The sequence below is a fragment of the Kwoniella europaea genome, chromosome 1, assembly GCF_036810445.1.
Source record: "Kwoniella europaea PYCC6329 chromosome 1, complete sequence".
Classification (NCBI taxonomy): Eukaryota; Fungi; Basidiomycota; class Tremellomycetes; order Tremellales; family Cryptococcaceae; genus Kwoniella; species Kwoniella europaea.
The window spans coordinates 4,650,927-4,665,823 of NC_089487.1; the positions used below are offsets into that span (position 1 = coordinate 4,650,927).

The 14,897-nt window shown below is 43.8% G+C and overlaps 6 protein-coding genes across 6 annotated transcripts; 4 read left to right on the forward strand and 2 right to left on the reverse strand.

Annotated features, from left to right (window-relative positions):
- Positions 1 to 871: 871 nt before the first annotated feature.
- On the forward strand, positions 872 to 2,324 carry V865_001763 (uncharacterized protein; the record flags this gene model as incomplete). The annotated part of the gene is made up of 7 exons (XM_066225577.1): positions 872 to 940; positions 1,004 to 1,060; positions 1,129 to 1,238; positions 1,292 to 1,610; positions 1,728 to 1,976; positions 2,066 to 2,214; positions 2,288 to 2,324. 7 exons carry the CDS (start codon positions 872 to 874, stop codon positions 2,322 to 2,324), a joined length of 990 nt encoding a protein of 329 aa, XP_066081674.1.
- Positions 2,325 to 3,304: 980 nt separating this feature from the next.
- Positions 3,305 to 3,958, forward strand: V865_001764 (uncharacterized protein; the record flags this gene model as incomplete). The annotated part of the gene is made up of 1 exon (XM_066225578.1): positions 3,305 to 3,958. The coding sequence occupies one exon, from the start codon at positions 3,305 to 3,307 to the stop codon at positions 3,956 to 3,958; it is 654 nt and encodes a 217-aa protein (XP_066081675.1).
- Positions 3,959 to 4,338: 380 nt separating this feature from the next.
- V865_001765 (uncharacterized protein) lies at positions 4,339 to 8,477 on the reverse strand (the record flags this gene model as incomplete). The annotated part of the gene is made up of 15 exons (XM_066225579.1): positions 4,339 to 4,664; positions 4,752 to 4,851; positions 5,010 to 5,222; positions 5,302 to 5,421; positions 5,491 to 5,568; positions 5,637 to 5,747; positions 5,826 to 6,060; positions 6,126 to 6,253; positions 6,330 to 6,422; positions 6,481 to 6,584; positions 6,642 to 7,323; positions 7,402 to 7,658; positions 7,728 to 7,869; positions 7,927 to 8,017; positions 8,077 to 8,477. The coding sequence occupies 15 exons, from the start codon at positions 8,475 to 8,477 to the stop codon at positions 4,339 to 4,341; spliced, it is 3,081 nt and encodes a 1,026-aa protein (XP_066081676.1).
- Positions 8,478 to 10,087: 1,610 nt separating this feature from the next.
- V865_001766 (uncharacterized protein) lies at positions 10,088 to 10,500 on the forward strand (the record flags this gene model as incomplete). Its single annotated transcript, XM_066225580.1, has 2 exons — positions 10,088 to 10,210; positions 10,342 to 10,500. The coding sequence occupies 2 exons, from the start codon at positions 10,088 to 10,090 to the stop codon at positions 10,498 to 10,500; spliced, it is 282 nt and encodes a 93-aa protein (XP_066081677.1).
- Positions 10,501 to 10,885: 385 nt separating this feature from the next.
- V865_001767 (uncharacterized protein) lies at positions 10,886 to 12,520 on the forward strand (the record flags this gene model as incomplete). The annotated part of the gene is made up of 3 exons (XM_066225581.1): positions 10,886 to 11,169; positions 11,250 to 11,922; positions 12,011 to 12,520. 3 exons carry the CDS (start codon positions 10,886 to 10,888, stop codon positions 12,518 to 12,520), a joined length of 1,467 nt encoding a protein of 488 aa, XP_066081678.1.
- A 397-nt stretch (positions 12,521 to 12,917) lies between these two features.
- V865_001768 (uncharacterized protein) lies at positions 12,918 to 14,596 on the reverse strand (the record flags this gene model as incomplete). Its single annotated transcript, XM_066225582.1, has 3 exons — positions 12,918 to 13,418; positions 13,525 to 14,146; positions 14,259 to 14,596. 3 exons carry the CDS (start codon positions 14,594 to 14,596, stop codon positions 12,918 to 12,920), a joined length of 1,461 nt encoding a protein of 486 aa, XP_066081679.1.
- Between the last annotated feature and the right edge of the window lie 301 nt (positions 14,597 to 14,897).

Here is a 14,897-nt window from a genome sequence, read left to right on the forward strand (position 1 = left end):
AGTGTGGTATCGAAATCATCTCATCGTACATTGAAAAGGCATGCTTTTGATCTCGCAGGTATCCACAAAGCAATATACGTACTCGACTATGAATCACGCATATTCAATCAACACCAGTCTACTCAATCATGGTGAGACAGGTAAATCACTTACGATATAGCATCTTTATCAAGCATCTCATATCCTCTGATCATTCTTGGTTTGTGATTTCTGGGAACTGTGCTTTTCAATTCTCTAATGTTCACATGTAAATCCCTCAATTTACAAACATCTCTAATTCTCCTGCAGGTCATTCGAAAATTCCTAAGATCCCTAGAGTTTCGGAAACAATTTCATTTCTAGTATTCTCCCAATGAGGTCCGTACAAAGGTATGGCTAGACTACTATCACCATTGAGATGGTAGCCTATCAATGCGTTTATCTCGTCATTCAAATTAAGGAGTCGGAAATGGTTCTTGAAGAAGAGGAAGAGGATGAGGTGCCGTACATGAATGAATTCGTGGAGCCTTCCCACCGGTAGTTTTTCGAGCGGTCTGTCTGGTACGATCCATGATCAATTGATCTCAAGTAATGTGCAGCGTAAGACATTGAGCCATATATCCTTCCTCGCCCTACAGTGTGTCCTGTGTCACACCCCTACAAATGTTGACGAGCAGGTGAAGTCACTTGTGGTAAGGAAGTGATCGACAACGGAGATGTCCGGTTCAAAGTGGAGGGATCAGATAAATCGAGGGACAGGTCGGATCAGATGGAAAAAAACCTCCACAAAGCATGTCCGAAATATGATGAAAAAAGTGCAAGACGGTTAGCATTTCATCAACAGCGTACAAGGCATCGAGATCTCATAAAGATTTACGAGGATTCCGAGAAGATGTCGGCCGTCCATGGGAATCTCTCCCACGCTATGAGAGACAATTACAATGAGCATGGGGTGGATGAAGTTCGTCAACCCCTTCCTTACCTGTAATCACTACATAATTTTTCCGCTGATCGGCAATTACAGTACTATAGAAAAGTAGCAGCGACATATAGGAACCCTTTCTTCCCAGGCATCAAGAAGGTACGTTCTTACACATCCAAGGTGGTTGATCGTTCATCCCACTGGGCTGACCTGATAGGCTTTGACAGGTGATATGGACATTTATGAATCGGTGGTGGGAAGCGGAAGGGAGGTCAATGTATGGCTCTCAAGCTACAGGGGAGAGTACATTACGGGTACTAGATATGGCTGCTGGGAGGTAAGAACATACCCCCTATTTAAAGCTACTATCATACTTATTTATTAATTCAGTGGTGAAGCCACTCTGTGCCTGCTTGAGTGGGCACAATCAACTCGAAATTTTACCTCCAACTCTTCCGCTCAATCATCTGTGTCTGGCCCCCCTACATCTCAATCCAGTCAAGCGGTTCCACCAGATCCTCTTGCGGCTCTACGAGCTGTGCAATCACCTGTGGGCAGCGGCTCAAGTAGACCAGCTTTCATACCTCCCAACGCACGTCGTGCAGCTCAGAGTCATTCTTCAAATAGGAAAGGGAAACATGTATTTGGACCAATGGATCCACCTCAGTTACCCGACGACTTTGGCATAGACGTGATTGCTACAGATCCTGTGAGTGTCGATGGCATATCATCAAGCGACGCACAGCTCCCATACATCCGATTGATGTGATCAAAGCATCTTGTTGCTTAATCAGATAATTCGATGCTGATAGACCTACCGCGGTAGTATACCTCTCCAGCATACACAGAGCGTACATCTCGCCCATGTCATTCACTATCCTTCACTGACCTAGCTAATGGTCTACTGCCCGATGATATACCTCAGTCGAAGGACGCCGGACCAATATGGGATTTGATAGTCTGTTCATTCGCTTTGCACCTTGTTACCTCACCTTCGGAATTGTTCGCCTTACTATATGAGTTGAGTGGGAAGGCCCAGTGGTTGGTGATTATCGCACCGCATAAAAAGCCCGAAGTAAGTATCTCTTGCCATCACTACGGAAGAGTCGGACAGGGGATATTGCTAGATGAGAAAGATGCTGATGTAAAATATCTGAATCTTAGATCAAGGAGACTTGGGGATGGTCAAGGTACGATATAGCTTCGTGGTCAGCGGCCGGAGAAGCAAAGCTATATGGCGGGAGTAGGAAAGGTTCAATCGCAAATGCAGACGACGATGAGGAAGTGACTGAGTTGGAGATTGTACGGGATAAGTGAGTCGTATCGAACAGTTTGGCGAATTCGAGAAAACCTCAGATCGGACTGACATCTCTTTCTTCTTCATAGGGTTAAGTTGAGGTTATATAGGAGTAACGCGTTTTGATCGCATATTGAGCTCAAAATTGCATGAATCAAATGTTCGAGGCAGAATGAATTCGGTCAGGGAGATCTTGCAATTTCAGCTAAGAGAAGATATCACGATAGACCACCAAGCTCTGATGAGGTTCGTTGGTGATCATCAACGCGCATCGGTCGAGCGAATACTGAGAATAGATTATTGAGTTTGCTAGAACAGCTGATGGCTTGAATATAGCTTTTTGTCACCCTACCAATCTGCTCGACTCACGACACTATCCGCACCGTCGATGTTGTATACATGATCTAATTAGAACATTGTGTGGATGCTTGTAACGACACCTACATTATGGTATCTATCTCTCTTGAATTACAAACGCCTTGCCAAGATTACGGGTCTGTATGTCTTCAGGAACGTAACGATCCTAATTCGCGAATCAGGCACGGGCGCAGAACCGGCTCGCTTCAAAGCTTAATTCAATTACGTTTCTGTGTTTTTGCCGCTCCTCTTTTTAGTGTACGCGTACAAAAGTACAGATTCACCCTTCATCTGCTCTGACGCCTCTGACACAGTGACAGTACCTGCACTTTGGTACACCCAGTCAGTAGTTCAGTGTAGTGAGACAACGCGTTGATAAAGCTTCTGAAAAGTGTTGAGATCATATCTTTTCTTCATTGTCAAAATCCTTCCCGATCTTTTATTCAATCATCTCTTTCTGGATTGTATCGATTAGTAAACTGTTTGATCGACTGTCTCACCCCTATATACGCTGGTCGTGTTTCGAATTCTCACGATCTTCATTACGAGTACTTCTCCATACCATCGCTGGACGACAAACCAATTTACTCAGCTACGAACCATATCTAAAGATCGTTGAACGACTTCTGCTGTAACGCAAGCTACCTTCTCTCCAATCCCAATATCATTGCAATACAAGAATAGACATAACAAGTATATCATATACCAATTTAAAACCAACAAACCCTACTCGATCTGAAGTAGACACAATGACAACGACACCCACTCTCCCTAAATTGATAATCACCCCCTCCACGCCATTACCACCCAATACGGCATATTTCGATCTTCCCCCTTCTTCCCTTCCTTCTCCTTACTTCCAAACGATTTCAGAGAAAGATGAAAGGCAATCACGTAGAAGATCTCAATCATTCGATAATGATAAAGTGAACGATTATACCGAAAAACGACCTGCTCCTATTCGATCATATTCCTTACCTACCGATTCATACCTCTCTTTACCATCTCCTACCCGTCCAAAATCAGGTAAACGACCCCTCCGATCACCTCTGATATCCATCCTATTCCTCGCATTTGCGTTCTTAATGGTCTTATCGACTGCTATGTGCACTTCGTCATCTGCCGGCAAATTGTTGGACATACAGAGAGAAGCAGGAAAGAAAATTAATGATTTGTTAAGGATAAAAGGGTGTAAAGAGCACAATGAGGGTAGCCAGATTTCAGAGGTTGGCTTCGAAGAATCGGGATCGGATCAAGGAGGAGCAGGCGGAGTCAAAAGTCTATTTGACTTTTTATGGAATAGGGAAGAAGAATATCATCATTATGCCAATTCACTTGTCACGGCTGGTCCGGCAATTAGTTTGGATGGTAGTGCGATATGGGATTTCGATTCGCAATTCTAGATTGCAAGATTCTACAGGTTAGATGGGTAGAATTATTTTGGTATAAATGTAATTGTTATGAAGGACATTGGATCACGCACACGAACAGAGGTTTGACTGATATAGAACTCTTAGGTACTAGATGAGAGTACTTCAGCTTGATGGACAATGATACCTTGTTGGATATTGTAGGTCTCATATCATGACGTTCCCATAAAGTTAGCTATAGATACTGGATGCATATAAAACATGCGTTGTACAGATATCGTATGCGCCTTTGTACATATGAGATAATGGTTATCCACTCTAATCCTATTTGTGCAAACGATAGAGTGATGGCATTTGATCCTATCAATCATCTGCCCCGGAAAGTCTAATGCCTCTAATCGGATCATCACAATCTAACCTATCTTACTTGCCCGCCTTCCGCCACCTTTCTCACATACAGGACATCTCCCCACTCTCACTCTGACAGCAGCTGCATACCCCAACTTCCCACCTATAGCTCTCGATTTCCAATTCTGTCCTTTAGCACCACTACCACCATTAGCCAACAGATAAGTTACGTTTATATTCTCTTGTCTTTGAGGCAGCTCGACGTCTTCTGGTAATGCACATTGGGCGTGGACCAGGTGTTGGCATAGGTATAGTAAGACTAAAGTCTGAGAGGGATATTTGGTTGAGGGCAGGAATAGAGGTAGATGACAGATGGTACAGGTTGATGTGGCTAAGAAGATTGATCCATTAGCTCTAATTCGTTCAGTGGAAATGAAGATCTGGGGAAGATATCTGAGTGACGGTAGACTAGACTCACGAGAACATCTTGTACTTCCTACTTGAGCAGCTTGCAACTCCAACGCTAGATTGCTACAGTCACCATTGAGTATGTGTTGACATCCTTCGAGGAGTGATACCTGGTTCAGTGCGAAAGGATACGATCAGCTCAACCTGGTATGGCCATGCTCTCTTGAAAATATTCCTATTGAAGACTGAGTAGTCTGCCATCTTCAGGTAAAGACCACCTCAAGCTGGATTACAATCCTAACCACGAGAGACAGATCAAGATACTCACCTGAAGATTCATCCCCATCAATACCCTCACCACGCCCTCTTTCAATCCCGGAATTTCCAATCCATCCTTGATCCTACTGATCAACCTGATAGGATTGATCTCAGCTCCAACATGTTCCAGTAAAGCTCTAATGAAGGACGGTCGAGTTTCCGAGTACGTTAAGAGGTCTTCCCAAAGATCTTCGTCAGATTGCTCTTTGGCAAAATCGATTGCCTATACTCACAATAACAGAATTAGTACTTTCGATCATGCATAAAGTAGCGGAGTCTGGCGATGGTCAGTGGTGACTTACCCGGTGTACATCACCTAGCCTTTCTATGATCAACATCAATGCTTTCTTGTTGTTACCCATTCTACCAAGTAAGAAAACCATCTCTGTGACTAGATCACGTTCTTTGCAGATCTCATAGGCCTAAGAAAAAGTTCGAGAGATGACTTGTCAACTGCGATATTTTCGCGTCAAGGTTATATCGCAACTCACCTGTTCTAGATCATAGAAGTTACTAGCTCGTAGGAAAGGCATCAGCCTGTCAAGATCGTATGCCGCATAGAGCTCAACCTGGATGGTGTTAATACATGTCAACACTCGCACGGCTTAACGGGTGGTTTATTTTGGGTAGTACTTACCATTCTATCGCTATAAGGTAGACAGAATTGAGGATCTTTATCAAACAGCGCGTCTAGATACATGTATAGGTATTTTGGCTTTTCTTCCAACTGATGTACCACTCTATCGATCTATTTTGCCCAGAAGAAGGGGTGTCAGCTACTCCAGGTCTTCCCTCTGGGTAAAAGAAAAAGGGCCGGTACGCTTACAGGTATGGAATGAGTATGATCCACTAAGAGCTCAATCGCCGCGCCGTGTTTACTCTTATCTCCTTTCACTTCTTTCTTATTCATTTCTCGTTCTTGGTCGAACTGGACCAATAATAAAGCTTGGTCTTGTACGGCGGTAAACAGGTTATGCTCTCTTATCAGATCGAACACGTGAGGTCGGCGTAGACGAAGGAAGTATGGCAAGGCCTTGGCTGGTTGCCGGTTGATCAAGTGTCTACGGCAAGATGTCAGTAAATGTTTTTCCCATGATTCAAGCGAAACTTATGGGAAGAAACCTACAACTCAGCCAAACATTCCAGGAGGATTGGGTCATCTTTAGTGGCTTCCAATTCTCCTTGTACAGCTCCCATGACAGTGTTCATATCGTATATATCTGTTGGCCAGGAAGTTATGGTCTTCAGTAAAGCCTGAGGTGTGAGAGAGATGAAACTCGTCAGCTGTCACTAGCATCTATATCGTGAGAGAGTAGAATCCGATACGTACCGTTCTGTCGTTCACCAACAAATGTCCAAATACCATCTCGTAGACTGGTTTGCCTAGCTGGGGATCCTTGGTAGGTATATATGGGATGATGGTCTGTAAAACTCAAATCAGCCTGACACAACGCAGATTTAACGGATCGAGCTGAACTTACAGGTAATTGATGATGCTGAACAAAAGTGTATATCCATTTTTCCCAAGCTTCTGAATCTTGTCCTAACACTTTCGGTGCAAGTGAAGCAGTTTGTTCGAAATGACCTATTGTGATGATATCGTTAGCTTTATATATCTGAAGGGGTACGTAACTTGTCTTACCTTGTGCTAAGAGATGGTTCATATACTTTAGTCCTATAGCCTTTACATCCAGAGCATTCCCATGTTTCTTCCTCAACTCTTCTGCTGATTCTAAAGCTTCCGAGTATCTTTCTCTTTCCACCAACCAATCGATATGATCAATCTCATCTCTTGGTCTTACCACAATAACATCCGAGGGTGAGATCACGAAGAAAACATGTTCGTTCTCCCTTTGCGATTTAATCAAGGAATAATCATTACATCCATACATATGGTAATTTGTCAAGCTCAAGGCATCCGCATTAACTTCTTCGCCTTTATCGATCAACCGAAGTTCAGGTCGATTAGCAGCTTTACGTCGTTGTTCCATTGGATTATCCGTAGCTTCGTTCTCGTATGTATCCGGAGCGATATATGCTAGTACCACATAAGAAGAATTGAACTGAGCTAATCCGGATATCATACAATCCACTTGATATATCGAGGTCATTTCCACAGTTAATGCTGGAAGACCAGTACTAGTCTGAGATTTTGCTCGATTCCGTATTCGAACGATCTTGATGTGGTCTGCCCAGCCGATGATAAGTGTATGATCATCTTTCCATTGCAAGGTGCATTTGAACAATTCTGCTCGGGGTGCATGTGCTCCTCGGTCGATATAACCTATCCGCTGGGAAGTGGTGGTATCGTATATTTTGACTCCCTACAACCCATCGAAACATAATCAGTCCCTTTGTGTCGAAGCATAGTATCTGTATCAGCTGGTACACAGATTACTCACCAGATCATTGGCCCAAGCTATCAGGCTCCCTCTCCACTCTATCGCCCAGATAGGTCCTTCTCCAGAATGTATTATCTGTTCTTTGTACCCTAACCATCCTTTCTCTTGCATGATGAGGTTTCCAGCCATTCCACCACATACAAAGGCTCGAGTATTTTTCTTTGCAAACCCTGGCTCTAATGCTATAGCTCTCATTGGGCGTTTGTAGTCGAAAGCGTATGATTCCGTTGAAGTGAGGGAATGTATGACAACTCGACCTAGGTAAAAGAACGAAGTCAGCATGAGTCGTTGAGAAAGGGAATGGAGTCCCCTCAATACAAACTCACCTTCTACACTCGATGTAGCTACAAAGTCATTATCCTCGTCCATCTTTAAACAAGTGACACTAGCTGCGTGAGGTCTGAACGAATTGACTTTGGCTCCTTCGTACGTCAAAACATGCACCATACCATTATGCGTACCCAGTGCCTGTAACAGACTGATATCAGCTTGGTGCCTGCGATCCCCCAGGACAACTTAGCTTACTATCACTCTGGGAGATACAGCTATTGTAGAAGCTGTATCTTTTGCCAGGATCTCCGGTATACGACCTTTCAACCGGCTATACTTGAGTGCTCTATGAAAACTGTAGGATCAGCTTAATGAGCTCGCGTCGTAATGCAGGCTGTAACTTACGGTTCCTCTTCTTCCTCATCCTCGTCCTCTTCTTCGTCCCCATCTTCATCATCCTCATCGTCATCTTCCGTTGCTATAGTATCGTCTTCATAGTCTTTATCGTCTTGGAAGTTGGCCGAATCATCCCCATTTTGTATCTGATCTACCTGATCCGAAGGGACCTCTCCCCCTTCTGCATCTTCATCATCATCTACAGACTGGTCGTCGTCATCGTCATCGTCCTCTGAGTCCTCATCGTTCACTACGGCTCTCTCCTTGCCTTTGATCGACGAGACCGTTGATGCTCTTGATCTCAGGGAGGAAGCTGCCGAAGGTCCAGCTTCAGGCTGGTCATCCGCCGGTAGTGGTACGTCGCTCGGCTGAGGCGAGGACTCGATGGTGGAAGGCGGTCGAGAGGGCATTATACTATCTCATCAATGGTCACGGATCAGAAGTAACAAATGAAGATTGTTATGGGTTTGTTTTTCTAGTTGTGGTTGAGAGCGTTGACGTCGTGTGGGTGTGGGGACTCCTGAATGAATAATATGAACCCTGAATCACCACGACAATGGTGGCAGTAGAGTGAGTCGGTCTGTGCAGTACTGTATCTGCAACGGCACTGGCAATGCATTGAGCAAGTGAGGATGCTTGAGATTGGAGGATGTATGCATACATAAGTTACGCATGACCAGGGTGATTGACAATATCCATTACTTTGTACCATGATGCACCATAGGTCCTGCTTTCCCACGATGTATTGTGTGGTCCATGCGTTGAATCGTGTGTGGTCAGTGCGTTTGGCCTTTTAACCCGAGGATGGGTTTTCGTAGATGACCACAACAATCATCTCCTTCCTTCCTCTTTGCTTTTCTCTTTCATGTCTGCTCATCTCGAAGATCTTATCTTACATACTACTGCACGGTATCACACTTGTCAACTGCTCTGTCTTTCACTATGTCCAAGGGTTTCTTGGACCTCCCGGACGAGGTGCTGACCCGAATCGCTCGTTTCGTCCATCAAGATACTTACATCCCGCTTACTTCCTTGATTCCTCACTTCGAGGATTTCAACTCACCCATCGACCCTGTTCACAACAGAACCCTTCAGCATCTTCAACAGACCTGTAGAAGAACCTTTTACACCATTCCCTTACGAGGCCTACACCTGCGAATCTCCGAATGGAAAAGTCTTGAGCGATATCTGTGCTACTACCGCCGATGGACTTGGTATGTGAATGTACAAGAAGACGGACCAACCGAGTACACCTTCGCCCTCTCACCGAGCGGATACCTATTGAGTGTATGGAAAATGACGATAGCACCGATCAGAAAAAGTACCAATCCGATTCGTAAGATTAATTGGGAACGATATGTTTCCCAGGAGGTGGTGTCGTGTTCAAGAGAGTTTGAGAAATCATGGTTGTTTACACCTATAGGGATATGACTCCATGGCAAGCACGCACGTCTTCAGATCTACGATGTAAAATTCCCGCTTTGGCTTTAAGTAAGGTAGACACTCTTCATCATCTGCTTTCTTTCCTCCACCATGAATTTTGTCAATCAGGTAATTGAATGAATAGAGCTTGTCATGTAGATAGTTGGTAGAGTATGAAAATCGAATGATTTGCATATAATGAACATGGTATGATCTACCACCCGTCTTGCTCCCGGTTCGTTGACAGATCACCACTTCACATACAGCAACTGAAAAGATAGATTTGAGACTCCAGGCCAGCTCTGTGCATCCCTGCCTCAATCCTCGTGGCCATGAACTGGGTTGAAGTCCTCAGGACACCTTGTTCGCACTGATCATAAAAAAAACGACAATGCAATGTCGCTTTCCTCTTTCATCCAGCGACATCTTCATTTCTGCCTATGCATGTTAGCTCCTATCTTTGCAATCGTATATGGTCCATTGACTGAATCACTTCTCGACCTGGACCATGATGTCCTCCGGCACATCGGTTATTTCGTTCATCAAGAGGACCATATTCCACTTCCCTCATTCGGACACTTGCAACTCTCTGGTAAACATGCCAGGACTCGCCGAGAACGATCTGATACTTTTGATTCATCATGAGGTCGAGAAGGCCATCAATCCTCAACGAGTTGATATTTCTGTTACTCGATCATTAGAGCTCCGACATCAAGCTCTTGTAAGCTCTTACAACAAATAGTACAATCTATCCTGCCAATAAATTGCCAAACGACTCTTTCGAGCCATCCCAACCCTCAAGCTTGTGCATCTATGGCAAAATATTTCGCCAGAGGATCGGACTTGGGGAAGGAGACCTTCAGTCGAGCTTCAAGTGTTCCTGATAAGCCCGTCTATCGTCTAGGTTTCGAATTTGAGCTGTTTAGACAGGTGGGGACTAAAAATACGGATGGTGAACGAGGCTCAACAGAGGATGTCGATATTGATGATAATGGTTCAGATGACGATTAGGATATATAAGGCTAGACCACCGGCTCTGTTGTATGACACAGATGATATGTCTTGTTCGAATGGTGTAAACTGTAATGCAGCAAATTGAGATTTCGTGGTGGAATCAGATACATAGCAAGACAGTGCATTCATCGTCGGTAATATATCACAATCTTTCAATCTTTCTTTCCAGTCTATCGATATCTGGGTAACTCACCGGTGGAGGTAGGTGGATGGATGACATTCCTCCTTCCTCTTTCCTCTTTCCTTATTCCTCTTTCCTTATTCCACATCCTTCTTCTGTGCATTTTCTGCACCCACTCCCACCCAAGAGTGTCAAGCTGCATCGGACTACTTACCTTCAGCTGCTACTCTCAAGACGCATCAGGCTTCGCATACTTACAAAATGCCTCCTCATCTATTAGACCTGACTGACGAAGTACTACAACGTATCGCCTACTTCACTAATCGTGACTCAATCATTCCTCTACCCAGCTACGGACCACATTGGCAGAACTTCCGAGGAGATATCAGAAGTAGCTCTGCAAAAGATCTCTTGGCATTCAGATCAACCTGCAAGAGAATACGCGATATTTGTGAATTGGAGAACATCCATTTGTATATTCAAGACTGGATGAAATGTAGATATTGGTTGAACACAAGTTCCCTTGAGGTAGAAAAGGCAGTCAGGTAAGCGATTCTTGTCATTTTTCTCTCATGCTCATCTCTCATAAACATGTGCTAAGCCTATCCTCTACTTACATTGATAGTCGACTAAGATACCACCCTCAAAGTTCGGGCTCAGATATACTCTCAGCTTGGACATCATTCTCCACGCTTCTCCACAATTTCTCTTCCTTGAAAGAATTACTCATGGATGAGAGTTTCTCATGTAGTCATACATATTACGACTATGACTCATCTCAACTTGAGAAATCACCAAGACTACCTCGATATCCCATATTGACCAATCTTAAATCGCTCTCAATCTCGATCGACTGTCCCGCCTGTTCAATCATTATTCCTCATATGATACTTCCAGCGGCCAAACAACTCGAACATCTCAAGGTTAGATTAGTAGCTCCTGAAGAATATACCAGTGATACGGTCGACTATAGCCCCTCCGAGAGCTTTAAGAAGATCATTGATACCTGGTGTAAAGATGATGGAAGTGGCAGTAGACGAAATCAATTGAAGACTTTATATCTGAAATACCCTCCGTTGCGCAGTGATAGGATTAAATCTGGTTGGACCGGCACTATCAAAGAAGCGGTGAAATCTTTGCCTCACTTGGAAGATTTCAGGTCAACGCAGTACTATAAGAATGAAGACATGCTCGCTGCTGGTATAACCGTGAGAGGTCGTAAGAACGAAAAAGGTGATTGGTATTTCAGAGTCAAAAAGCCGGTAGTAGATGCTGGTCAAGATGAATATCAATCTTTTGTAAGTCATCGAGCTCCCTTGACCTTTATTTGACTTTTCAAAAGCTGATATGATTATGTCTAATTTCATTCCTCATTTCGTTTGGTAGGAAGACGTCGTAAAGGAGATTTGTCCTGAATCCACTCCAACTCATCTCAAATATCTCGATCTTATTATCCTCATCGAGCTAGACGATATACGATTGATGAACAGAGTAGCCACGCTCACCCAAACTCGTCGATCGTGGCTAAAAGGACGACCAAATAAGGACCTAGTCGCCATCAAAGAAGACCAAGCCGAACAAGCAGAGTACGAAGTCAACTTTCGACATGCTGCCGCTGCTATCGCGACAACTTTGTTAAAGTATTTTCCTACATTGGGAGGTGGGGCATTATGGGAAAGAGGATCAGAGACCAATGAACTTGATTGGTTGCAATGGAATTGGACTAGATCAGGAAATAAAGTCATCATAGAGAATTGTCCATGGGTTTTACCTCCTGAATTTGTAGGTTCAAGAGAAGGTCGTAGAACACCTAAATTACCTAGTGGCGACGATTATCCTTACTCTGATTCCGACAGTGGTACTAGTTCTGGAAGTGAAGATGATGATGACAACTAGATAAAAACCTCACGATGAGACACGAAGATATGTACAGAGTTGTAGACCAATGAGACCCTATGGAAATGAGGTTTACGTTATATTTTATTGTATATACACCATGCATACCCATATATTCAGCAATCTTACCAATCCAGATTACCTGATCTCATTTGTAACAGTATTAATTCGTGATTATTTCCTTGCACCTATAGACTTGATCCATGTCTTTTTCCAGTCTTGGGAATGACGCATAGTGAAGGTAAGTGAGAAAGGACGGTAGAGAGATGAAGATCGAATGATTGCTCTCGCTTTTGTTTTTTCACCTTGTAATCGTTTTGCCCGAAGAGCCATTCCAAATCAGTATTCCACAATTTCACACTTCAGGTGTCCTACCTCCTTATGTCCTTAGAATGCACTAACCCAAATGTATATCATCTAACGCGGTTTCCACATCGGGAGGGATCGTGCCATCATCCGACCAAATCAAATCATGATACATCTTTTGCGAACCTTCAATCATCACATCTACGAGGTTCCCATCGGTATGCCCTTCGGTCGAAGGTCCATCTTCTACGATGACAGCTGTCCACCTGAGGTAATCCCTGGTAGGTCTCTTGTGCCTATCTTGCCACCAATAAACCTTCTTGAGACTTGTCCAATTGGCTTTCATGATCTTTGTAGCTTCTACCATAGCTTCCTTGAACACTCTTTCGTACTCTTCCGGATGGACTATATGGATCTGATCCAACACTTCCGATGGTACTGGCTGTAAGGTGTAAGGGTTTGTGGGTTCCGATCCGCGTTTGGGGGCCAGTCCATGGATCGTTGAAGTATAGTATTGAGCAATGTTGAGGACCAGTCCAGGATCAAATTCTTCCATTTTATCGAATTGTGACCATTCTTGGGCGAATGTTGTCTGATACCCCAACAAAACGATCCAGATTAGTTCCGTTGGTTGACTAATGTGCTTCAATTCGCAGTGAAGGACGAGATTATCGGGACTGCGGAGCCTAGAAACTCACTAAAGTTCCATTCAAACTCAGATGTTCACCCTTTTCTGTACCTACTTCGAATTGCCATTGATTATCTTGTCGTACCGCCTCTAACATTGCTCTTTGTCTGAGGGTATAAGGATACTCGATGGCGTGTGAGGAATAGATCAGTCGTTTCAGGTCTGGTGCACCTTCATGTAATTCCCACAGTGGTCCATCGTCAAAGGTATCCAAATCCCAATATTTCAAATATAACGTTTCCAACTTAGGTGTGTGGTTGCTAAGCATGAAGTCGTACGGTTCAAAATCTTCCCCTACGTCATGATCGCTTACACTATCTTGCGAAGTACATTTCATATACCTTAAATTGGTCATACACCCCGATAGTCTAGTTAAATGTTCAGCGCATGCTCGACATTTCACCTCGTTTGCAAAAGATATGATGCTTGGTAAGGGGTTTTCGACCGAATCCGGTAGCTCTAACGGAAAGATATGAGCTGGATTGCGATGATAGCAAAATGGTGTTGCGGTAAGGTATAATTCGACGAGGTTGGGTAGTTTGAGCAGGAGGGAGATGAATTCGGTCCAGTATCTGGAGGACAATGTGGGTATATCGTCCGATGGGTCTAAGGTGAACTTAAGGCGGAGTCGACTAGAAAGAAGATCGGTAAAGGCGCAGGAAATGTTAGCGAGACACTTATATATCAGATCATCAAACACGGGAAACTAAAGACTACTCGATTCGAAACGCTCGATAAACTTACATGACATTGTCTAGCTTTTCTTTAGGTGCATTCACCCATTTCTCCAACCCTTCTTTACTCTTAATCTCAATCTCAAAATCCTTGTCGATCGGCTTCAAAAGACACGATACCTTATGACACGATTCCCTAAAGGATATATAATCTCTATAATTTCCACGTCTGCCGAAAGGGTGTCTATAGTTCTCAAAATGAGGCTGTAAGGATGGAAGGGGTGGCTTGGTAGTTGGTAATAGGTACTTTCCCACTTCGATTAAGAGTTCGTCTGGTATGAGATGGAGGTATGGACGTGGTTTGGCGAAGCGGACGGACTCGAGGGATCTGGAGTTTTCTTCAGACATACCAATAGAATTTCTGAGGTAGTTCATTCGATCGAAACGTTGTTCAGAAGGAATGGAAAGGTATCAAAAATATTCCACGGCAACAAGAAGATCGGAATGTTGCATTCGTGTGGAAACGAAAAGGATAGAAGAAGAAAAGAATTTGCGAAGATGCCTGGTATTTATACCTTGATCTTTCCTGCTTTGTAATTTATGTTGTTCGTTGATGATTCATCGCTCTAGAATCTCGACCTACGAAAAATGATGTTCGTAGATTGTACTTTTCGGTAAGTGAATACCAAGAGCAGAAAGAGCATGTGGA